This window comes from Equus caballus, chromosome 18 (genome assembly GCF_041296265.1).
Source record: "Equus caballus isolate H_3958 breed thoroughbred chromosome 18, TB-T2T, whole genome shotgun sequence".
NCBI classification, from domain to species: domain Eukaryota; kingdom Metazoa; phylum Chordata; class Mammalia; order Perissodactyla; family Equidae; genus Equus; species Equus caballus.
This window is the reverse complement of record NC_091701.1, coordinates 77,297,401-77,323,640: the sequence shown is the minus strand read 5'-3', so window position 1 is coordinate 77,323,640 and position 26,240 is coordinate 77,297,401. Positions and strand designations below refer to the sequence as shown.

The 26,240-nt window shown below is 38.8% G+C and overlaps 1 protein-coding gene across 50 annotated transcripts in view; it reads left to right on the top strand.

The window, feature by feature from the left end:
* C2CD6 (C2 calcium dependent domain containing 6) overlaps window positions 1-26,240 on the top strand; it is a 168,369-nt gene that overhangs the window by 53,893 nt on the left and 88,236 nt on the right. For 16 of the 50 annotated variants that reach the window (XM_070241556.1, XM_070241586.1, XM_070241565.1 and 13 more), the window contains 4 exons: window positions 3,574-3,679; window positions 11,469-11,535; window positions 13,806-13,849; window positions 15,152-15,445. In XM_070241556.1, the coding sequence (XP_070097657.1) occupies window positions 3,574-3,679; window positions 11,469-11,535; window positions 13,806-13,849; window positions 15,152-15,445 (511 nt within the window). Of the gene's footprint in view, window positions 1-3,573; window positions 3,680-11,468; window positions 11,536-13,802; window positions 13,850-15,151; window positions 15,446-20,301; window positions 21,421-26,240 lie in introns of those variants that run through there. The other 34 variants (XM_023622366.2, XM_070241582.1, XM_023622363.2 and 31 more) reach the window with 5 other exon arrangements.

Below are 26,240 nucleotides of genomic sequence, written 5' to 3'. Positions count from 1 at the left end.
CTACAAGAAAATATAGGCTGTACACTCTTTGACATCAGTCTTAAAAGGATCTTTTTGGACACCATGTCCCAGACAAGGGAAACAATAGAAAGAATAAACAAATGGGACTTCATCAGACTAAAGAGCTTCTTCAAGGCAAGGGAAAACAGTATTGAAATGAAAAAGCAATCCACCAATTGGGAAAAAATATTTGCCAATCATATTTCCAACAAAGGCTTAATCTCCATAATATATAAAGAACTCACGCAACTCAACAACAAAAAATCAAACAACCCGACCAAAAAATGGTCAGGGACACAAACAGACATTTCTCCAAAGAAGATACACATATCATCAATAGGCACATGAAAAGATGCTCATCATCACTGATCATCAGGGAAATGCAAATTAAAACTACACTAAGATGGGGGGCTGGCCAGGTGGTACAGTGGCTAAGTTCACACGTTCCACTTTGGGTGTGGACATGGTATCACTTGGCAAACCATGCTGTAGCAGGCGTCCCACATATAAAGTAGAGGAAGATGGACACAGATGTTAGCTCAGGGCCAGTCTTCCTCAGCAAAAAGAGGAGGATTGGTAGCAGATGTTAGCTCAGGGCTAATCTTCCTAAAAAAAAAAAAAACCGAACAAACAAAAAACTACACTAAGATGTCATCTTACACCCATTAGAATGGCTAAAATAACCAAAACAAAGAGTAACAAATTTTGGAGAGGATGTGGAGAAAAAGGAACCCTCATACACTGCTGGTGGGAATGCAAACTGGTACAGCCACTATGGAAAACAGTATGGAGATTTCTCAAAAAATTAAAAATAGGAATACCATATGATCCAGCTATCCCACTACTGGGTCTTGATCCAAAGAACTTGAAATCAACAATCCCAAAAGAACCATGCACCCCTATGTTCGTTGCAGCATTATTCACTATAACCAAGATGTGGAAGCAACCTAAGTGTCCATCAACTGATGAACAGATAAAGAAGATGTGTTATATATATACAATGGAATACTACCCAGCCATAAAAAAGGATAAAATCCTCCCAATACTTGGACAGTATTATGTTAAGTGAAATAAGCCAGAGAGAAAGACAATCTCTGTATGACTCCACTCATATGTGGAAATTAAACATGTTGACAAAGAGAACAGATTAGTGGTTACCAGGGGAAAGGGGGGATAGGAGGTGGGCACAAAGGGTGAAGTGGTGCACCTACAACATGACTGACAAACAATAATGTACAACTGAAATTTCATAAGGTTGTAAACTATCATAATCTCAATAAAAAGTTAAAAAAATCATGAATGGATGTTGGAGTTTTGCAAAATGCTTTTTCTCTTTTAATCAGTTAAATTGTATTTAAATCATATTTTCTAATGTTAATATCAAAATATCCTTGTATTCCTTGGGTAAACCCAACTTATTAATGGTATGTTATTTTTTCTCTGTACTATTGGATTTTTTAAATTATTATTTTATTGAGGCCATAATAGATTATAACATTGTGAAATTTCAGGTGTGTACGTTATTATTTGTCAGTCACCATATATATGTGCCCCTTTACCCCTTTGTGTCCACCCTCAGTCCCCTTCCTCTCTAGTAGCCACTAATCTGTTCTCTTTGTGCATGTGCTAGTTTATCTTCCACATATGAGTGAAATCATGTGGTGTTTGTCTTTCTTTGTCTGGCTTATTTCACTTAACATGATACCCTCAAGGTCCATTCATTTTGTTGCAGGTGGCACAATTTTGTCTTTGTTATGGCTGAGTAGTATTCCATTGTGTTTATGTGTGTGTGTGTATACACACACACACACATATACCACGTCTTCTTTATCCATTCATCACTTGAGGGGCACTTTGGTTCCTTCCACATCTTGGTTATTGTGAATAAGGGTACAAGGGACATAGGGGTGCATAAGTCTCCTTGAATTGTTGATTTCAAGTTCTTTGAATAAAGACCCAATAGTAGGATAACTGGATCATATGGTATTCCTATTTTTAATTTTTTGAGAAATCTCCATACTGTTTTCCATAGTGGCTGCACCAGTTTGCATTCCCACCAGCAGTGTATGAGGGTTCCCTTTTCTCTACACCCTCTCCAACATTTGTTATTTTTGTCTTGGTGATTATAGCCATTCTAACAGGTGTAACGTGATATTCTAGTGTAGTTTTGATTTGCATTTCCCTGATGATTAGTGATGTTGAACATCTTTTCATGTGCCTCTTGGCCATCTGTATACCTTCTTTGGAAAAATGTTCATATTCTCTGCCCATTTTTTGATCAGGTTGTTTGTTTTTTTGTTGTTGAGTTGTGTGAGTTCTTTATATATTTTGGAGATTAACCCCTTGTTGGATATATGATTTGCAAATATTTTCTCCGAGTTGGTGGGTTGTCTTTTTGATTTGTTCCTAGTTTCCTTTGCCTTGCAGAAGCTCTTTAGTCCTATGTAGTCCCATTTGTTTATTTTTTCTTTTGTTTCCCTTGCCTGAGTAGAAATGATATTCAAAAAAATGCTGCCAAGACTGTTGTCAAAGAGTGTACTGCCTGTATTTTCTTCTAGGAGTTTTATGGTTTCACATCTTGCCTTCAAGTCTTTAATCCATTTTGAGTTAATTTTTGTGTATGGCATAAGATAAGGTCTACTTTCATTCTTTTGTATGTGGCTGTCCAGTTTCTCCAATACCATTTGAAGAGACTTTCCTTTCTCCATTCTATGCTCTTGGCTCCTTTATCAAAGATTAGCTGTCCATAGTTCTGTGGTTTTATTTTTGGGCTTTCAGTTCTGTTCCATTGATCTGTGTGTCTGTTTTTGTACCAGGATGATGCTTTTTTGATTACTATAATTTTGTAGTGTATTTTGAAGTTGGGGATTGTGATGCCTTCTATTGTATTTTTTTTTGTACTAAAATTATATTTTGTTTCTAACATTTGTATCTGTGTTCATGAATGAGATTTGACCAATTTTCCTTTTTTGTAATGTCCTTGTTAGAGTTTATTGTCAAGGTCATAGTGTCCTCATGAAATGAATTGGGAAACATTCCCTTTTTTTCGTTTAATTCTTGTCAGTTACATCTTTAGCTTATTAAAGCCTTTTGGAATTTCTTGTAGTAGAAGCTAAATTCCTATTTTTTAATTTGTTTTATGGCAGAAGATATAATGTATGTATTGAACAATTTATAAAATATTATATATAGTTTAATGAGAGCAATGAATATTGAATAATTTCTAAAACATGTATGTATAGCTTAAGTAAAGATACTAAGTCTATTGCCTAGATGTTTATGAGTCAGGTTGAGAAATGCATCATCACCATGTCAGCAATGTGTTTTGTATGCCCTTATGAGATTGCATGCCTTTCCCCTACCCTCCCCAGGTGACGGCTGCCCTGATTTCTGTTGTAATCATTCTTTTTCCTCTGACTATATCCTTAAACAATATATTGTTGGTTTGTTTCTCTTAGAACTTTTTATAAATGGAATATACTGTATGTATTCTTCTGTGAATCATACCATATATGTTCTTAATCTATATTATATCATATATATTTTTAATCTATAGCTGATTTATTTCTTTAGGCTGGAAAAAATGAAAAAAGAATATAGAAATCTGAGTACATGGATAGAAAAAGCCAGCTATATAGAAGGAGTTCTTACCCCAAAATTGGAAAGTAAAGAACCTAAGGTAATTAACATAATTAATGCATAACATAATACATTCTCATCTGTATATCTTTTTTTTTTTTGAGTTAATGATAGGTTACAATCTTGTGTAATTTCAGTTGTACATTATTGTTTGTCAGTCGTGTTGTAGGTGCACCCCTTCACCCTTTGTGCCCACCCCCCACCCCACCATTCCCCTGGTAGCCACTAATCTGTTCTCTTTGTCCACAGGTTTAAATTCCTCATATGAGTGGAGTCATACAGAGATTGTCCTTCTCTATCTAGCTTATTTTGCTTAACATAATTCCCTCAAGGTCCATCCATGTTGTTGCAAATGGGATGATTTTGTTCTGTTTTACGGCTGAGTAGTATTCCATTGTATATACATACCACATCTTCTTTATCCAATCATCTGTTGATGGGCATTTAGGTTGCTTCCACGTCTTGCCTATTGTAAGTAATGCTGCAGTAAACATCGGAGTGCATAGGACTTGTGGAATTTATGACTTCAAGGTTTTTGGATGTATACCCACTAGTGGAATGGCTGGATTGTATGGTAGTTCTATTTTTAATTTTTTGAGGAATCTCCATACTGTTTTCCATAGTGGCTGCATCAGTTTGCATTCCCACCAGCAGTGTATGAGGGTTCCTTTTTCTCCACAACCTCTCCAAGATTTGTTACTATTTGTTTTAGTTATTTTTGTCATTCTAATGGGTGTAAGGTGATATCTTAGTGTAGTTTTGATTTGCGTTTCCCTGATGATCAGCAATGATGAACATCTTTGCATGTGCCTATTGGCCATCCATATACCTTCTTTGGAGAAATGTCTGTTGATGTCTCCTGCCCATTTTTTGATCAGGTTGTTTAATTTTTTGTTGTTGAGTTGTGTGAGTTCTTTATATATTATGGATAGTAAGCCTTTGTCGGATGTATTAGTTGCAAATATTTTTTCCCAGTTAGTGGGTTGTTTTTTTGTTTCAATCCTGTTTTCCCTTGCCTTGAAGAAGCTCTTTAGTCTGATGAAGTCCCATTTGTTTATTCTTTCTATTGTTTCCCTTGTCTGAGAAGACATGGTGTCCGAAAAGATCCTTTTAATACTGATGTCAAAGAGTGTACTGCCTACATTTTCTTCTAGAAGCCTTATGGTTTCAGGTCTCAGCTTTAGGTCTTTGATCCATTTTGAGTTTATTTTGGTGAATGGTGAAAAAGAATGGTCAATTTTCATTCTTTTACCTGTGGCTTTCCAGTTTTCCCAGCACCATTTGTTGAAAAGACTTTCTGTTCTCCATTGTACGCCCTCAGTTCCTTTGTCAAAGATTAGCTGTCCATAGATGTGTGGTTTTACTTCTGGGCTTTCAATTCTGTTCCATTCATCTGTGCACCAGTTTTTGTACCAGTACCATGCTGTTTTGACTGCTGTTGCTTTGTAGTATGTTTGAAGTCAAGGATTGTGATGCCTCCAGCTGTGTTCTTTTTTCTCAGGATTGCTTTAGCAATTTGGGGTCTTTTGTTGCCCCATGTGAATTTTAGGATTCTTTGTTCTATTTCTGTAAAGAATGTCATTGGAATTCTGATTGGGATGGCGTTGAATCTGTAGAATGCTTTAGGTAGAATGGACATTTTAACTACGTTTATTCTTCCAATCCATGTGCATGGAATGTCTTTCCAACTCTTTATGTCGTCATCAATTTCTTTCAGAAAAGCCTTGTAATTTTCATTGTATAGGTCTTTCACTTCCTTGGTTAAACTCTCCCCGAGGTATTTTATTCTTTTTGTTGTGATCGTGAATGATATTCTGTTCTTGAGTTCTTTTTCTGTTAGTTCGTTATTAGAGTATAGGAACACTACTGATTACTGTAAATTGATTTTGTACCCTGAGACTTTGCTGTAGTTGTTGATTACTTCTAATAGTTTTCCAATGGATTCTTTGCGGTTTTCTATATATAAGATCATGTCGTCTGCATACAGTGAGAGTTTTACTTCTTCCCCCCCATTTGGATTCCTTTTATTCCTTTTTCTTGCCTAATTGCTCTGGCTAGGACCTCCAGTACTATGTTAAATAAGCGTGGTGATAGAGGGCATCCTTGTCTTGTTCCTGTTTCAGAGGGATGGCGCTCAGTTTTTGTCCATTGAGAATTATGTTGGCTGTCGGTTTGTCATATATGGCCTTTATTATGTCGAGGTAGTTCCCTTCTATCCCCATATTGTTCAGAGTTTTTATCGTAAATGCCTGTTGGATCTTGTCAAATGCTTTCTCTGCATCTATTGAGATGATCCTGTGGTTTTTATTCTTCAGTTTGTTGATGTGGTCTATCACGTTGATTGATTTGCAGATGTTGAACCATCCCTGTGTCCCTGGTATGAATCCCACCTGATCCTGATGTATGATTCTTTTGATGAATTGCTGAATTCTGGTTGCCAAAATTTTGTTGAGAATTTTTGCATCTATGTTCATCAGCGATATTGGCCTGTAGTTCTCCTTTTTCGTGCTGTCCTTGTCAGGTTTTGGTATCAGCGTGGTGTTGGCCTCATAGAATGTGTTAGGAAGTGTTCCATCCTCCCTAATTTTTTGGAATAGCTTGAAAAGGATAGGTATTAAATCCTCTCTGAAAGTTTGGTAGAATTCCCCAGGAAAGCCATCTGGTCCTGGGGTTTTATTCTTTGGGATACTTTTGATGGCTATTTCAATCTATTTCCTTGTGATTGTTCTGTTCAAATTGTTTGCTTCTTCTTGAGTGAGCTTTGGGAGATTGTGGAAGTCCAAGAATTTATCCATTTCCTCTAGGTTATCCATTTTGCTGCATATAGTTTTTTGTAGTATTCTCTTATAATCTGTTGTATTTCTGCAGAGTCTGTTGTTATTTCTCCTCTTTCATTTATGATTTTGTTTATTTGAGCTTTCTCTCTTTTTTTCTTTGTAAGTCTGGCTAGGGATTTTTCAATTTTATTTATCTTCTCAAAGAATCAGCTCTTTCTTTTGTTCATCCTTTGTACTGCCTCTTTTGTTTCAATAGCATTTATTTCTGCTCTGATTTTTATTATTTCTCTCCTTCTGCTGACTTTGGCCTTTGTTTGTTCTTCTTTCTGTAATTCAGTTAGGTGTAGTTTAAGATTGCTGATTTGGGATTTTTCTTGTTTGTTAAGATGTGCCTGAGTTGCGATAAATTTTCCTCTTAATACAGCTTTTGCTGCATCCCATATGAGTTGGTATGGCATGTTATCATTTTCATTTGTCTCCAGGTATTTTTTGATTTCTTCTTTAATTTCTTCAATGATCCATTGCTTGTTCAATAGCATATTGTTTAGTCTCCACATCCTTGTGCCTTTCTCAGCTTTTTTCTTGTAATTAATTTCTAGCCTTGTAGCATTATGATCGGAGAAGATGCTTGTTATTATTTCAATTTTTTTAAATTTGTAGAGGATTGCCTTGTTTCCCAACATATGGTCTATCCTTGAGAATGTTCCATGTGCAGTTGAGAAGAATGTGTATTCTGCTGTTTTTGGATGAAGTGTTCTATATATGTCTATTAAGTCCAACTGTTTTAGCTTTTCATTTAGCTCCACTGTTTCTTTGTTGATTTTCTGTCTGGATGATCTGTCCATGGATGTGAGTGGGGTGTTGAGCTCCCCTACTATTGTTGTGTTATTTTTCATATCTTCTTTTAGGTTTGTTAATAGTTGCTTTATGAACTTTGGTGCTCCTGTGTTGGGTGCATAGACATTTATAAGCGTTATTTCTTCTTGATGAAGTGTCCCTTTGACCATTATATATTGGCCCTCTATGTCTCTCTTTACCTGCCGTATCTTGAAGTCTGTTTTGTCTGATATAAGTATTGTGACACCTGCTTTCTTTTGTTTGCTATTTGCTTGGAGAATTGTCTGCCACCCCTTCACTCTGAGCCTGTGTTTGTCCTTGGAGGTGAGGTGTGTTTCCTGGAGGAAACAAATTGTTGGATCTTGTTCTTTAATTCATTTTGCCACTCTGTGTCTTTTTATTGGAGAGTTCAGTCTGTTTACATTGAGGGTGAGTATTGATGCATGAGGGCTTAATGCTGTCATTCTGTTGCTCGTTTTCCAGTTTTCCTGTGTTTCCTTTGTTTCTCGTCCTGTGTGTTTTAGCCTACCCATTGACTTCTGCAGTTTCTTATGCTGGGTTTCTTAGATTTTTCCTTATTTATGTTTTGTGTCTCTGTTCTGTTTTTTAGTTTGGTGGCTACCCTGAAGCTTGTATTCAAAATCTCATGTATAACATAGTCAGTCCATTTTCTGGTGGTCTCTTACTTCCTTAGCCTAGACTGTTTGAGTCCCTTTCCTCCTCCCCTCCTAAATTATTATTTTCATCTCTTATTCCAACTTGTTTTGTGAGTTTATGGTTAGAGTGATAAGATTGTCTTTGCTTTGGAGATTTCCTTCCCTTTATCCTAATGCTATAGTTGAATATTTGCTATCCTATTCAGATTCTATCTATTTGTCTCCCTACTCTGTGTTGTGTGACCCCTTACTCCCTTTTTTTCTTTTTTCAGGTATGAGAGACTTCTTGAGGATTTCTTGTAGTGTAGGTTGTGCGACTATGAAGTCCCTTAGCTTTTGTGTGTCTGGAAAAGATTTAATTTCTCCCTGATATCTGAAGGGTATTTTTGCTGGATAGAGTCTTCTTGGCTGAAGATTTTTATCCTTTAATTTTTTGAGTATGTCACTCCAATCTCTCCTAGCCTGTAAGGTTTTTGTAGAGAAATCCGCTGAAAGTCTGATGGGGGTTCCTTTGTAGGTTATTTTCTTCTGCCTTGCTGCCCTGAGTGTTCTTTCTTTGTCCTTCATTTTTGCCATTTTTACTACTATGTGCCTTTCAGTAGGTCTTTTTACATTGACAAATCTAGGATTCTAAAAGCTTCCTCCGCACACATTTCTGTCTCAATCCCTAGATTTGGGAAGTTCTCTTCTATTATTTCGTTGAGCACACTTTCTGCCCCATTTTCCTTTTCCACGCCCTCAGGAATTCCGATGATTCTTTAGTTGTGTTTTCTCATTGAGTCAGCTATTTCTCTGAGATTTTCTTCAGTTTTTTTAATTCTTAGTTCTCTTTCTTCCTCTGTCTGGAACCATTCAGCCTGTCTATCTTCAGTTATGCTAATTTGTTCCTCTAGGGTGTCTACACGTGCATTCACGAATCCATATTCTGTTTTATTTGATCCATTGTATTTTTCATCTGTAGTATTTCTAATTGATTCTTCTTTATAATTTGAATCTCTTTTGTGAAGTAACTCCAGAACTCGTTGACTTGTTTCTCTATATTTCCCTTTACCTCATTGAATATTTTGAGGATAGTTATTTTGAACTCATCTTCATTTAGTTTACCTATTTCCAAGCCCTCAGCACCTACTTCTGTATTTTTATTGTTTTCCTTTTGGAGTGGAGCTTTTATAAATTGCTGGATGGTAGAGGAGTGGTTTTTGCGCATGGTGCTATTATTTGGCTGCAGTTACAGCCTGTCGCCACTAGATGAGGGTCGAGAGCCACATGTTCTGAGCCCTCCACCTTCAGCCACCTTGGCCGGGCACAGCGTGGGTTGGGGGAGGAGGGGCACTTTCACTCTCACTGGCCTGGATTGGATCAGCTCTCGCTTTCTGGTCTCCCCGGGCCCTGGCTTGCTGGGGCTCCCCCACGCGAAAGCTTTCCCCTGTGAGAGGGTTTCCACTGCACAGGCGGTGGGAGTCCTGGACTATGCCCTGCTCCTTCCTTCACTCGTGGCAGCGATCCCAGTCTCTAGGGGCGGAGCGAAGTTCTCTCCTACCCCGTTCCAGCTCCTCCGAGGTCAGCTGCAGCCTCTCTGCCTTCCGTTGTTTGGCTGCTGTGGGTCTCTGATGATTTCTGTTATTAGGATGTTTTTTTTGGTTGGAAAGCAGTTGCTCTTTTTAGTTGTAATTTGGAGGGGAGAGAGTCCCGGGTGAGCTCACGCCACCATGTTGCTCACGTCCAACCGGGATTCTCTCCTCTGTATATCTTTTAATGCTTTTTATTAAAAGAAGATTATGATAATTAAAAGTGATGACCAGTTATTGCTTATGTGTTCTCAATATATAAAATACTAGTCATGATTCATATACTTTCATATTTTGATAATATGATAATAAATATTGGTAATTTATGATATAGTTTTTTAACAGGTTTTTTGAGAGATAATTCACATACCATACAATTCACCCATTTGAAGTATATAATTCAGTGGCCTTTAGTATATTCACAGAGTTGTGTGTCCATTACTACAATCAGCTTTAGAACATTTTCATTACCTCTAAAAGAAACCCCAAACCCCTTAGCTTATACCTGCTAAAGCTCCCATTCTCCCAAGCCTAGGCAATTACTAATATACTTTCTGTCTCTATAGATTTGCTCATTCTAGACATTTCATATTAATGGAATCATACAGAATGTGGTCCTTTGTGACTTGCTTCTCTTACTTATCATAGTGTTTTTAAGGTTCACTCTGTTGTAGCATGTATCAGTACTTCATTTCTTTTTACCACCAAGTAATATTCCATTGTATGGATATAGACCACATTTTGTTTATCCATTCATCAGGTGATGGACATCTGGGTTGTTTCCACTTTTTAGCTATTATGAATACTGCTGCAATGAACATTCATTTGCAGGTTTTTGTGTGAACATGTTTTTAATTCTCTTGGGTGTATACCTAGGAGTGAAATTGCTGGATCATATAGTAATTCTCTCTTTTTTCAGGAATTGCTGAACTATTTTCCACAACAGCCGCACAATTTTACATTCAACCAGCAATCTATAAGGGGTTCCATATCTTCTCCAACACTTGTTATTTTCCTTTTTTTTTGTTTTAATTATAGCCATCCTAGTGGATTTGAAGTGGTATCTCATTATGGTTTTGATTTTCATTTCTCAAATGACCAATGATGTGAGCATCTTTTCGTGTGTTTAGTGGCCATTTGTATATGCTCTTTGGATATATGTTTATTCAAGTTCTTTGCTGATTTTTTAATTGGATTATTTGTATTTTTATTGCTGAGTTATAAGAGTACAAAATATTTTGAACACTATACCTTTATCAGATTTATAAATAAGGTTTAATATTTAGAAATACAATCTAACCCTTACATTTTGACCTGGCAATAAGGGATTTCAGTGGATAGATAAAACGTTCATTAACATCACAGCCTTGAAGTGGTAGTCATAACATATTGATATATTCATGTTTTTCAGTGCCTCTGTGATAGTTGAGCAGAGTTGTGCTGCGATAGGATAAATTGATTAGCATTTACTAAGACAGAATCAGTATTTTAGGGAAAGTTTTGGGTGCTCTTCATTAAAGCGACTATGGACTTTGGGTTCTTACTGAAAGACTGATGTTTTATAAGAGCCAGTGACACTGCACCTTATAACCCCTCTTGGAATTTTGTAAAGATCTGCATCACTTTGCAACTCATAGGCCATAACATATTCCAGTGAAAAAGTTATCTGTTTGCTGGGGGTATTCCTCTTATATCCCTTAAAGTTACAATATTGTGTCATTTATCTTGTAATCTTTTTCTCTCACATTTGTTGTTCAAATCCCCTGTTAATTCGTGGATATCCTCTCCTTGGGACACCAGCTCTTAGCTGGGGTGTACCTCTCTTTAAAATAGTACTGCTTGGATTGCTTTTCTCACAAACCCATATCCTTCTTGTCTTCTGTAAATTTTTTATATGTGTTAAAAGAAATTATGAAGGCAGAGAAAAATGCTTTAGCTCTTTAAACATTTCTCCAATATATTTTCTTTCTTTTTTTTTTCTTTGCTTCTAGGGAAGTAATACCAATGAGGTACTTGAAAGCCAGCTTGAAGAGAAGCCTGAAGATATTGTAACATCAGGTTAAGAAACTAATTTACTTTTTGTGTTTATTATTAAGATAATTAAAAACAAGAGTAGTTATATCACAAAAAGAAAATTAGTAATTTGCTTTAAGTGGATTTCATTTTTTTGTTGGGGAATAAATATGCATTTTGTTATAGTTTTGGTATATGGTATTTATTTTGTAATACCCCAAAGAAAAGACTTTGACACAAGAGTTATTTTCATTTTTTTTCATGCTCCTTTACTCCTTAAAGGACAAGGAAAAAGTTAAATCTTAACTATAATCTATGAAAATGTATTTTTGTTAAACATTGTTAATTGTAGAGCTGTTGATCTCTTCTGTAGAGTGGTGTATATGTGTGTGTGTGTGGAAGAGAAAGGGAAGGGGGGTATAGGAAATTGTTAGCATTAAATTTGAGAACTTACCACAAATTATCAGTAAGATATTTAATTAATGGAAAATACTGTTCATGCAGTCAAACTCTTTGGGGGCCGGCCTGGTTGCCTAGTGGTTAAGTTCAGTGCGCTCCACTTCAGTGGCCCAGGTTCAGTTCCTGGGCATGGACCTACACCACTCATTGGTGGCTGTGCTGAGGCAGTGACCCACATACAAAATAGAGAAAGATTGGCACAGATGTTAGCTCATGGCAAATCTTCCTCAGCAAAAAAACCCCACAGCAACAACAAAAACTCTCTGTTAAAAGACTCATTTAGAAATAAAATATATGCATAATACTCTATCTTTAAAATCTTGGATTCTGTAGTGTGGGATAATTTATATATTGTTACTTTTTTGTTTGATGAGGAAGATTGGCCCTGAGCTAACATCTGTTGCCAGTCTTCCTCTTTTTGCTTGAGGAAGATTGTCCCTGGGCTAACATCTGTACCAGTCTTCCTCTATTTTATATGTGAGATGCCGCCACAGCATGGTTTGATGAGCAGTGTGTGTGTCTGTGCCTGGGATCTGAACCTGTGAACTCTGACCCACTGAAGTGGAGTGTGTGAACTTGACTACCATGCCAGTGAGTTGGCCCCAACAATGTTTATAAGACATTGCCACAGGTTCCCTCTCTCCTTCTCTACTTCTACTGCCCTGACTGCATCAGGCTTTGATGTATTTGTTTCCTAACCTCTGAGGCTCAGCCAGCCTAGCAGAGCTATTGCATCTTTAGTTACTCTCTGCCTGACACATTCAAGTTGTAGGTGTAGGAGATCACACTTCCCTTTTCACTATCACTGTTGAAGATGGAGGTTAACCTCGCTCACTCAGTGGTGGTTACCATCTTCTATTTTTTCTTTACCATTTTTCACTTATCCAAACAGTTATTTCAAAGCTAGTGACTTCTTTCCTTTTTTTGTATTCCTGTGGCTTCCTGTACTTACATCTAACATTTATTGACCATTGTGTTCCAGGAGCTTTACTTGGATTATACAAATTAATCCTCACAGCAGTCAGTTGAGGGCACTATTATTATTTATCCACATTTTTACAGATGCGAAAACTGAGGATCAAATGTCTGAGGTGACCAGTCAGAGATCATTAAGTGATAGGGATCTGTTTGACCAGAGAGCTCAAGCATGTAACCGCGTTGCCGCCAACATCTAATATAGACTTGTGTCACACCTGTAAGATAAGCTATCAGTATCCTGTTTTACAAATGAGAAATCCAAGGCTTGGAAAAATGACTGACCACAGTCATGCAGCTAATAGTGACCAGAATAAGTTTTGTTTTTTACTACAGTTAAGCATGTTTTTGTATCTCAATTCTTTATTCCCTCTCTCTCCCTTTTAGGTTTTCCTTTTCTACTTGCTAAATATATATTCTTTATATTCCTAGGAAAACTTAAAAAAATGCTTCCATTAGCCTCTCTTGAATGGTCCCTATATTCTCTGGTTACAAACAACTTTCTTTTAGTCTCTTTTTCTAATCCCAAGTCTATCACTGACTATCTGGGATTTATTTTATTTCTCTTGACTTTTAGCAAAATATACTCTCTACCCGTTTTTATGTCTTTCCATTGATGGATCTGAGATCTTATCACTTTATATGTGTTTTCATTTTATCTCCACGGTTGTTTGTTTACTGTAACTCCGCCATCTTCCCAGAGAGTCATCAGCTTGTTTTTACTAAACAATGTTTATATTTGAGTAGCTGCTTTGATTTAAGTTGCTCATTGTTCCTGGTGAGAAAAAATTGTAATAGTATTTTATTAGTGCACTTAAACATATAAATAATGTGTTTATTGTTTTATATATAATAAAATATTTCTATTAATTTCTTAGCAGATGTCCCTCTTATAAAGGAGAAAGCTGAAACTATTCCAAGTGAGGTAAGGGAACTTGGAAGAGAACTTCTAATAGTCACTATTTTATAAAGGGATAAAATATTTGTAAATGGAGAAATATTTATAGATGGGAGGAAAAAAAGCACTAGAGAAGTTTTTCAGATTTTCATGGTTATTTCTGTAATGGCAATATCTGTACAGTTGCATGATTTGTTTAAGTTCAATTACACTCTTAAAAGAGAAGTTTCAGCATATAATAGTAACATTTAGAAATACAGGGGCCAGCCCCATGGCTAAGTGGTTAAGTTTGCACGCTCCACTTCAGTGGCCCAGGGTTTCGCCAGTTCGGATCCTGGCTGCAGACATGGCACTGTTCATCAGGCCACACTGAGGCAGCATCCTACATGCCACAACTAGAAGGACCCACAACTAAAAATGCACAACTATGTACCAGGGGGCTTTGGGGAGAAAAAGGAAAAATAAAATCCTAAAAAAAAATGCATGCAAAGATAGGGAACAAAAGGTGTTGATGAAGAGAAAAGGGGGAAACAAGTAAGAAAAAATAATGAAGTTCTGTGCAATGATCTTAGAAATGGATGCCACAGACCTAACCTCATTCTTTAGTCAATCTTTCTCTGTGGAATAATAATCTATATTTTATAATATAAATAAAAATAGAGTTCACATAAGATTATTTGCTTTTTAGCTAATTTTACAGAAGATATTCATTCCATAAAGCAGTGGATCCCTATGTAAACCAATAAAGAATAAAAAATTCTTCTATACTACTTGACATATAGGATTTAATGATTTCCATCCTTGGGGCAATGGCTCCCACGTACCAACTGAAGAGTCACTGTGTGCTGTTTTCCCCAGTCCAAGGAGAGAGAAAAGAAAAGACAATATAGAAAATGTTTAATACAGCTAAATTTATTTAGCATCCCAGGCTGTCCTTTATTTTATGATACCATTCTTTGAGCTATTTTACTATTGAAATTTCCTTTATTTTATGATATACTGGTGATAGTATAATAGTAAAATGTCAGACCCCTCAATTTTCTTTTTTGAGATGTTGCTGATTAACAAAATATGAATATATGAGAACCACTGCTTTATAAAGTAGTATGATCATTTTTATGGATAATATTCTATAGTCCATGGTTCCAGGCAAGTAGAGAATTTCTTCACTCTTTTAATAAGGAATGTAATAATTTACAAATATTGATGGTATCTTGTTCTGATAAATGATAAGGGTACAAATGATTTTAAGTCCAGTTTTATTCATTTTAAATATTTCCTAGTCAGTAGTGATTAATTGGTGGCTTGTTTTATTGATATATTTTATAGTTACTGGATAATGATAATAAGAAAGGCCTGACGCTACCAACTTTGAACCAACCGGAGCATGATAATTCAAATGCCGTTGCTCCTGAAAGTGATGAACCAACAAAGCAAACAAATACTCCATTGTTCATTATTCCTTTCGTAACAATAACAGATGAGGACAAAATACGAACCTTAGGGGAACAGCAGTCAGAAGCTGTGCCAGATGGAACAAGGAAAAATGTGTTCCATCCACCAGAAGTAAAATTGAAAGCTAGATATCCAGGCCTTTTAAGAACAGACTCATCACCATCAGAGGTAAAGTTGGGACGTATCTATACAGACCCAGGTAGAATAAAAGGGGAGGGACTTAGGTTCGTCTCCAACAGAAATTGGGCGGCAAAGCAGCAATCTGAGCTTAGCTAGCAGGAAGAGCGCAAGCTTGGTTTCCCCAGATTCAAACTCGAAAGATAGCTTTCAAAGCCAAGATCCAAAGGAAGACCTTGAACTAAGGGTGTCTGCCCTCATGTTAGAAGTATAAGATTAGGAAAAACAAAATAATTTGTTTAAAAAACAAATTAAATACAAATAAATTGAAAATGCATTCAAATGTCTCCAAGTGAAAGTGTACCTAAGTATGTTCAACATTCCTACCCTGCTTATATTCATCAAGTAAGGAGGAAAGAACCCTTGAAGGAAAAGTCTCATGGGGTGGTGTAAAATTCAGCTGAAAGTATAGCAACAATAACAAGATGTAAATCCAAAGGGAAGAAAAGCCTGGGGAGTTATTTCAGTGGAAATTTTTAATAAAACTGTTACATTACAGGAAATAGCTTATGTTCTTCCTGTTAGAAGTAATTTTATAGTTTAAAATGAGACCTATCTGAATGTAAATTTAACGGTACACCAGGTAAAGCCTTTCTCCAAATGACAGTTATTCTACTTGGACCTTTCTGTCTTGTTTGAGTCACTGTTATGGGAAAATCATAAAGCAGTATGAGAATGCACACTGGGCAGTGGGGAAGCAATCTGAGTTCTAAGTACGGTTCTGCCTCCAAATACTTCACTAGGCCTGGGCACCTAAATCTCTAGGTGTGTTTCCTCATTTATAGTAGATCATACTAGGTCATTTCTCAATTCCCTTCCAAATTCCGAAAGATATAATTTTATTAAATATCTCCAGTTGGGGAATTGTTCTTAGTTTCCTTTATCAATAGCCTAACCAATGTAACTTAAAAAGAATAGCATTCTTGTTTTTTCTGAATGTGAAAGTAATATACAGTCATAGAAAATTTAGAAAATAGAAGCATAAAAGTAGTTATAATTCTACTGCCATGTTTAACAATTTTATTTCCTTTCAGTCTTTGTTATGCATATGTACATATATCTTTTGTTTTCAAAAACTTAGATCAAACCATATATGTATATATATACAATTTTATATTATGCTTTTTTAAACTTTACATTATAAGCATGTTACCTGAGTTTTCTTAAAAATTTGCAAGTTGCAAAATATTCTCAAATATGGATATTCAGTAATTCTTTAAACAGTTTCTATATTGTTGGACATTAAGTTTGAAATTAATATCCTTTTACTTATTTATTTGGAGCTGTGATTATCTCATATATTCTTAGAAATGGCATGTTGACAAATTGCTCTCTAGAAAGATTGTACTGGTTTTTTTTCTCACCAGTGGTAATTGAGCATTTATGGTCTTCTAAATAATGATTAAAGCTTTTTTTTTTTATTGCATTTCAAAAAGATTAAAGCTTTTTCCTGCTTATTAGCCATTTTGATTTTCCCTATGAGTAGAAAGATCATGTCCTTTGTCCATTGTTTTCTGTTGAGTACTTGGTGATGCTGTTTATGTTTTATAATGAGCTGTTTTTATATTATAAGGATATTAACCACTTGTATATTTATGGCACATACTTTTTCATAGTTTTTAGTTTGCCTTTTAATTTCTTTATTGAGTCTGACTTCCGAAATATTCAGTTTTCATTTGATAAGTGAGTTATATATTGTAGCACAATAAACCAGTTCAGAACTTAGTGGCTTAAAATAACCATTTTACTCTCTCTCAAGATTGTGTGGTTTGACTGTGCTTAGCTGGGCAGTTGTTTTGCTCCACTTGATGTTGGCTGGTCCTATAGTCATCTAGGAGCTGCTGGGCTGGAACACTCAAGATGGCTCTTTTGTATGTCTTATACCTTGATGGACAGCTGTAAATCTAGCTCAGTTGGGATGCATGGACATCTGGTGTGATGTGTCTGTTTCTCTCTCTCTTTCCTTCCCTCCCTCCCTATGTCCCTCTCCCTCTCCTCATGGCCTCTTCATGTGTTCTCTCTCTATGCCCTTTCTAGGAGGGTAGCTGAATATATATAAAACAGAAGCTTCAGGTACTCTTAAGACTTAGGCTTCAAAACCAGCACAGGGTCACTTCCACTGCATTCTGTTGGTTAAAGCAAGTCTTAGGCTCAGCACTGATTTGGTATTGGAGGGGACTAAAAAAGGGCGTGAAGCTTGGAAGGCGTTGTTCACTGGGGGCCAGCCCAGTGGTGCAGCAGTTAAGTTCGCACATTCCACTTCTCGGCGGCCTGGGGTTCGCCGGTTTGGATGCTATTATTGCATCAGGCTCAGGCTTACGGGCAGAATTTCATCATCTAAATCAGATCCAGGTGGATGAGGCTTCTTGAGGCTTGTCTCAATCTTAAAACCTGTGAATCAAAGAGACCAGTTTTCTGTCCCCTATATACAACGGTGAGTCAGGAACGGGAAAACTGGAATAGACACTTTATTCTGTGGGCTTCCTGTGCGTCAAATTATGATCTCAGCCAAATGTTACACCTCTAAATATTTTTGAGACAGGCCCTTATTTACCTTTGGCTGATCATCAAGGTGCTGTAGCACAATATTCTTAAGAATTTTAGAAGCTCTCCCATCTAGCAGAGAGGATCTAGGAGGCTACCCTATGATAATTTGAATATTTTTTGTCGAGCTGAGTGGGTATTTTTTGAGGTCTTAACAACAGTTCTTAGCCAAACCCTTATGACCTTGACCTTGAAACCAGGTTTTACTGGCAGTGCAATTGGAACTTGACTGATAAAGTCATGAGGTGGGGATTTCTGGCATTGGTTCAGTGGCTTAACAGTGTCACCATGGACCCAGGAGCCAGGCTCTTGCCTATCTTTTTCTCTTTTTCACACCCATGCTTGTCACTGCATGACCACCAGATGTTTGCTTCAGTTGTGGGTATCATGTGTGGATCAGGAAGGTGAAAGAATGTGGGGGTAGAACAGGCAAGTTCTTCTTTTGCACTTGCCCGCTTTTATTTCTTAAAACAAACAAAAGTTTATCCAATAATCACCCAGTAGATTTTGTGTCTCATTGACTAGAATTAGGTCACATGACTACCTCTAGTTTCAAAGGAGAATGGGAAAACTAGTATTTGGAAAAAGAGAATGGGGTTGCCAATAATGATTCATCATTTTGAGCTGCCTATGTTGCTGGTACTAGCAAAATTCAGGTTCTGTTAGTCACAAGTATATGGGGAGTGGTTATCGTGTAATCAATTAGCAGTAGTGCCACAATTCTTCTTCTCTCTGATGAAAATGCTCCACTCCCAGATCTTCTCAGGGTTTATTCATTCACACCATTCAAGTCTCTGCTCAGCTGTTAGCTCCTCAGAGGGGTCTTCTCTGACGCCCTATGTAAAATAATTATCTACTCACCTGCCCTACCCCATCCCTATTACTTTTTCTTCACGTGTCATTACCTGGTATCATATTGCATGTTTGTGTACTTGTTTACTGCCTGTCCCTGCCACTTGACTTACAGATGGTAGTGATTTAGACTCACTCACCGCAGTGTCTTACTGTTTAGAATAGTGATGAGTCCATGATAGGCACTCAGTAAATATTTGCGGAATTAGTTAATTAGTTAAAAATACTGCAGGGTATTGAGGCGTTTTCTTTGGAATATCTGACTATATTATAACTCCTGGGCCTCATTGTATATAATTAAAATCACCTGGTCATAGGAAATGCACATTACTTTAGTAGTCTTAAGAGGAATGAAGCCTTAGCTCTGGCATACTGAATATCAGGCATAAACCAGCAATATTAATTCCATTCCATAAAGGGACCGATAAAGGCTCTGATTATGTGTGAGTCTTTGAGATTAAAGCCTCTGGTGCCTACAAAAGACTAGGATTAGGGAAAACAGGGAGTGGTATATGTGATATCACTAACCTTCTGTTTGCCCATTTGAACTTAGTTGCCTTCACTATGTTATGAACTCCATTTGTATAATTTAAACCCTTGAATGATGATTGATGGACTGGTGGGAAATAAGCCATGATCCCAAACTCATAGCCTTTGCTAACTTTGCACTTGAAATCAACCCAAGTCATGCATGTGAAATGCACCTTAAAATTATTTTATCCTCTTTTTTAATTTGATAATTTTTTTCCCTGGAAGTTGTTCTAATCCATATGTTTTCATAGATGTAATGAATTCTTGAAACTAATTGAGACTATAAAAGATAAAAAATAGTTTTCCTGATTTTGGAGTAAGGGGGACTTTTCTAATTGATCAAAATAGACCTTCTTTTGAAATAGATCATTTTAAAATTTCAAATCATTTTTATCTTTGCTTATACTTTTCTCTGGAAGGTCTGTTTGTCCATTGGTATCTGAGATGGATTTTATCTGAGATTACTCATTTAATTCTTTTGCTGCCAGAGGCAAGGCAGTTATGTAATATTTCCAGTAATTTTAATGATGCTGCATTAGGCTTTCATTCACCCATGAGGACTAGGAAAAACATATACTCCTGAAACAATGAGAACATAACTGAATTTTCAGTGTTTCCTTATTCGTTGGGTCAGCGCTCCTTACCTTAGCTGGGTGCCCTAGATTGATTGCAGTGTTAGGAGCTTGGAAAGTGGGTCTTTCCATTGAGGGGTAAAGGAGCCTGTCCACTTTCTTCCAAGTCAGGCTTTTACTTGAATATGGTAAACTCCTGGTTGATTGGTCAGCTCTTCAGTTTATTTTCATCTTGACTATATCTTGTAGAAAACCTTTTGGACTGTGGATAATACCTGCTTATTATTTTCTATCCTATCCCCACCCCAATCTGTTCTCTACCTTTCTTTGTCCTGTTTTTTGCCCCAGGAAGGTGACCTCTCTGGACTGCCTCACCAGACCCTTCCTGGCTGACGTCCAGCAGATGGCAGGCACTGACAGGACATTGGAGGGCAAGAGGGGAAAGAAAGACTGAGATCCCCCTGTCCTGCTGTCTCCCTGCTGTGGGGCTGTAGTTCTAACAGTGGATCCTTCACCTCTGCAGCCACTACCCACCGCTCTGACTCCAGCTATCACTGGGCTCTGGCTGGAATGGTAACATCTTCCCACTGTCGCTCTCAACATCCCTTGTTGCTTCCTTATCTGTACACACACCTTTCATTTATATTAAAGCCTCTTTGGCTGAACCATTTTAGAGGAATTCTAGCTCCTGCCCTTACTCTTAACCCGTAATTTTCCATGTTTTCTAATATGCGAACAGATTTTCCTCTATTTCTATATCTCTCTGCTCATTTCACAGGGACTTTGTAAAAACTTGAATATCATCTTGACCTGAATGTTCATAATGCATTTTTTTAAAGTAAAGAGTTGAGGAGCCAGCCCAGTGGTGCAGCAGTTAAGTTCGCACATTCCACTTCTCGGCGGCCTGGGGTTTGCCGGTTTGGATCCTGGGTGCGGACATGGCACCGCTTGGCACACCATGCTGTGGTAGGCGTCCCACGTATAAAGTAGAGGAAGATGGGCACGGATGTTAGCTCGGGGTCAGGCGTCCTCAGCAAAAAGAGGAGAACTGGCAGTAGCTAGCTCAGGGCTAATCTTCCTCAAAAAAAAAGAAAGTAAAGAGTTGAAAATGAGGGATGCTTGTTATAAAAATTCAAGCAATCCCCGAAAAATGCGAGGAAGAAACAGCCCATAATTTCACTGTCCAGAAATTACCAGCGTTAATAGTTAATATGTGGTGAACGTCATTCCATAAATCTGTCCATATTGTTGGGAGACAGTTCTCCATGGTTCTCTCGCATTCCTGCACATCCTGTAAGAGGCACAGGACTCTTTTCCTGTCACGTAATCCATTGCATGTGCAGTTGTTATCTGGCCCTCAGATAACACTGCATCACCTTTGGGTATTAGGGCTTGAGGAACTGATGCAAAAACACTTACATTCTGGCTACTATGATTGCTCTGAGTAATAAACTGTCCTTTGTCTCTGACTCAGGAGACTTATGTCTTCTATCAGCTTCCATGGCAGGCTAACTTGTTAGCTTACAAATATGGCAGTTTCTTGACAACTTTGGTGACAAGATGGGATACTGACAGACATTGCTTTCTGAAAGACGAAGGACAAGGATCTTGTCTGATCAGTTGGGTTTGGGGGAAGCCCATGGGAATTGGTCATTGAACATGCTAACCAAATTGTATGGTCAATCATGCAATAAACAGTCCTCCACTTTATTGCCTGTTAATGAGAGGGAATTGGAGAGGTGGTTACAAGCCAAGTATAGGGAAGTAGGTTCAAAAACAGGTGCCTGGACAGTGTCCTGGTTGTTGGTAATTATCCTCCAAGTGGGGAGATTTCCTGCCAATCTGATGATCTCTCTCAGTCTATTCCATTTTAACAGTTAATACTAACCTGTCCTGGGTGGGCAGAAGATTCTGCTCTCTGACTACAGTTACAGAGATGCATACGTACACTGAGGATGACAGGATGGGGCTTCATGACTGCCATGGACAGAAACCAAGTGACTCATTAGAACTTTGACTGGTTTGCTTGGGAGATGAGGGTACAGACTGTGTAATATCTACAAAGGAAGGGCCAGACAGCTGGGCCTTCTTATGGCCAATTACTCCTGCAGTGTAGAGTGACAATCTTGCATCCATTCCAAAACGAGTAAAAGATTTCAGAGTTTTTTATAGTGGGTTCTGGCTGCTATAAGGTAGTTTTGGCCCTCTTGGGGAGATTTCCCTAAAATAGATGAACTCTTGTGGAACATCATACATAGGCATCAACTAATATTCAGGCTCTTACATTGGATACACAATGCTGATGAAAGTGGTCCACTAGGAAATGAAAAACTGACCCAAAGAAATATAAATTATTGCAATCAGCTCTGGTGCCCTGGAAAACTCCTTTAGCTCTTACGTTGAAACCAGGCAAGAATTTATGAGGTGTCGTCATGGTAATGGGACAGCAGATGCCCTGGATGGAAGTAGACCCCACAAAGTAGGTCACTGCTGTGCAAACCTAGTTCAAGTCATCTGAGGACACACAAACCTAATGGCCCTATCCAGAAAGCACTGTGGCGATGGCTGCTGAGTGAAGGAATTCCCAAAGATTAACTAGATGCTGTCAGCTATGAAAACCTTGGTGCCTGACATAGAGTGTTGGGAAGACCAACAACATTAGAAATTCATTTGCTTGAGCCATGAATTGCTGCTCCGCTACTCAAAACTGACAGCAAATGCGAAGTCTTGTTAAATGGCATGGAGTTACTTTCTCCTTCTGCATCCTGTGATACCTTCCTTCCACCTTATCTTTAAGGTTTAAGGAGAAACATGATTAGAGGTGGACCCAAGGTCTCCCTGTCTCAAAAGTGGATAGAAGGCTCTATACAACCATCCAAGTTTGCTGGGAATTTCAGGGAGGGTAGGGACCCAATCTTTTATGGTTCTGTTGGATGTGGGTGCCCAAGTCTCTATCTTACCCAGACCTGTGAAAGGAAAAGTCACTTGGATTCAGTTTAAGGGGTTTGAGCAGGGTTCACAATGGGGAGAGGAACTAACATAACCTTCTGGATGGGATTCTCTAGGTCAATTTGAATATACTGTTGATTCTACAACTGAATAGTAGGAATTATTGTTTTATATACTTGTCCATCTCCATCCCATAAGTGCCAGAATGATCGGAAGAGCCACATGTAGAGATGTGCTGGTGGGAAATGTAAATCACTACCCACCTTGTCTCCCTGGGCCCTCCCAGATGGTCTAACAGAAACACTATAGAATCCTGGCAGGACAAAGTGAGCTCACAGCCTTCATTAAGGACTTAAAGGAAGCAGGGAATGTAAGAGATGCATTATCTCGGTACAACATCCATGTATGGCCAGTGAAATTTGCCAATGGGTTTTGAGACTTACAGTGGATTATCACCGACTGAATCCAGTTGTTGCTTCCATGTTCCAGCTATTCTAGATAATGAGACTATAACTGAATCCATTATACAGACCATGGGAGCTTGGTATGCTATCTTGGACATTGCCAAAACCACCTTTGCCATAACACTGACACCTGAGGATCAAGATCAGTTTGCATATGTTTTTAGTACTCCCCCAGGGGTACCTACTTACCTGCCTTTCGCCACTGGTGGGTAGGTCAGGATTTAGCTTCTACCTTCTGGTGTCCACAGCTTTCACTATATAGATGATGTCCTATTGATTAACAAGTCAAAAGTCTTAGTCTCAACAGCCTTGAATGTGGTATTGTCACATCTCCACCAGCAGAAGTGGCTAATAAGCCCTGACAAAATGCAGGGGCCTCCTTACCATGTAAAGTGTATTGGGACTATCTGGGAAGATTCATAATGTTCAGTCCTTCTGGCAGTCAAAGAAAAACTGGTGTCTCTTTGCTCCTCCCCGCTCCCATCAACTCCGTAAAAGAAGGTGCAGCACCTGTTGGACTCTGCAGACAGTATGTGCTTCATGTGGCATTCTACTTGGTCTTTTTTATTTGCTAACCTACAGATCAGCATCCTTTCACTGGGGCCCAAGCCAACAAGCTGACTTGGAAGCTGTCTAACATGCTGTGATGCAGTATCTTTGGGGTCCCACAATCCTAATGACTCCTTTGAGCTACAAATCTCTGTACTGATTGGAGTCTCTGCCTGAAGACCTCTTTTGGGGTTTTGGACTTATTCCCCTCTGACACAGCTACCAGACACATCGCTATTGGAAAGCAGTTATTACCCTGAGAGCTACTGAGCTCTTGTCAAAAGTGAATACCTTACCGTAGAGGCCTCGGACTCTTTGGCTTGTAGTTTCCATTTGGGGATGGATCAAGTTGGACTCAGCAACCAACAAGGTGGAAAGGGCCCAATAAACCTTGCTTGTCAAATAGAAATGGTGTGTTCAAGTGCACAGATAGCCTGACTCTGCAGTATCTCAGCTTTACGTGCAAATTCCCCTTTAGGGAGAACCTTATCTCTCCCTCTGCCCCCTTAAGGAAATCATTGGTTCAGTGGCGCTTTTCCCATAAATAATAAAGTCCTGTGTCTCTGACCCAGGAGTCTCTTGCTAGCATCCGTGAAACTGTGGCCAGATAACTTGATAGCTTGTCAGTAGGGTAAAATCCTAGAACCTGTACAGTTCGTGATAGTTTTGGCAATGAGAATGGGATGCTGAAAAGGGACATGACTTTCTGAAGAGGAAGGAAAAAGGGCCCCTACAGGCTGAGTTAGGGAAGGTGAGAAGATTTCCTGGATTTCAAGCAAACACTCTGCCTCAAGTGGTGGGGGGGGCGGGGGGGGGGGCCGGGGGGCCAGTAGTAAGGGTTGTCCACTTGTTCTGCCTGTTATTAACTGTTTAGCGGCTGAGTGGTGAGAGATGGGTGTAAAACAAACCACCTAAATGTGCTTCGTTTGTGGCTCACTCCCCTCTGGTGGTGGCGTGGGGGTAGGGAAGGATGGAATGGCCTCAGCTGCCTTCAGGAAAAGGCCCAGGGTACTGGGGACCTTCTTAGAGAGGGAGGGGAAGGGCACACATGTAGAGCTGTGTTGGGAAGAGGCGCTGAAGGCCCCAAGGTGACCCATTGTAGCACATGCCAGAAAGAAAGGAGCTCCTGAGTCCAGACAGTTCTGCACAAGGGAGGAGGGGGTTCCAACCCTGAGATAAGGGGCCATGTACTAACAAAAGCCTTCTTGCTGCTCCAGCTGTTGCCCACAGGTTGGCCTCCCTCACACCCCTGCTCTCCCTGTGCTCCTGGTCTGGAAATAACAATCTCCTTATGGCTAGTATAGCTGTTGTAGCCCCTAACCTGTAGGTTAGTCTATGTTACAGTAGAAAAAACATACCTGAAATCGACTGAGGGTTTGGGCAAATTTGCAGTGGGAAAAAAGGTTCAGTTAAAGGGACTTTGTGGGTAGGGCCCTCTCTACTGATTTGATGTATTGTTATAGTTCTCACTGTAACTGTATAATGAAATTGATGTGTTGCATGCTTGTACTGTAAATACTCATAAAGTGTCCTAGGAAATTCTCCATTCAGGGCACTATGACATGTAGAAGAGTCCTTGCCATTTGCCACAGGTAGGTGGATTGGGATTTGAGTGTCTCCACCCTCTGATGTCTAAAGATGTAGATGATGTCTTGTTGGTTAGTGAGTCAAAAGCCTCGGTCTCAATGGCCCAGACTGGTGTTATCACACCGTTACCAATTCCGGGGGAGGGGGGGTCGGGGCTGATAAACCCTGACAAATTCAAGGGCCTGCTTGCCAAAGAAATTTTCTTGGGACTATGTGCGTGCTTCACAACACAGCTCCTTTGGTGGTCAAAGAAAACGTGCTCTTTGGCCACCCACCACCTAAGAGGAGGCCCAGTGTATTTTTGAACTCTTTGTGTTTAGGAGACTGTATGTACCTCACTCGGGCATTCTACTTAGTGCTTTATATCAGCCAACTTGCATATCAGCATGCTTTAGCTGGGTCCTAAACCAGCAGGCTTTGCTGGCCAAATGGTAGTAGCGTGTTCAGGGGTGCATCTGACCTGGTCCTAGCATTATTTTGGTTTTGTATGAAAAAGTGGCAGCTACTGATTTTGGTGAAACTTTGTCCTCCATTCTGCCACCTGAAGCAAAGCCACTGGCTCAGTGGATCCCTGGACTCACAGAGGTTCCCCTAAGTGCCTGGGCCAGGTTCACTGATGGTTCAGCTGAGCTGAAACCTGATGGTGTCGACTGGCCTGCTGTGGCAGTTCCACCTAAGGGCCAACTGCAGAATGGATGTGGGTATTTCAGTCGTTTGGACAGAACTCTGGCCAAATAC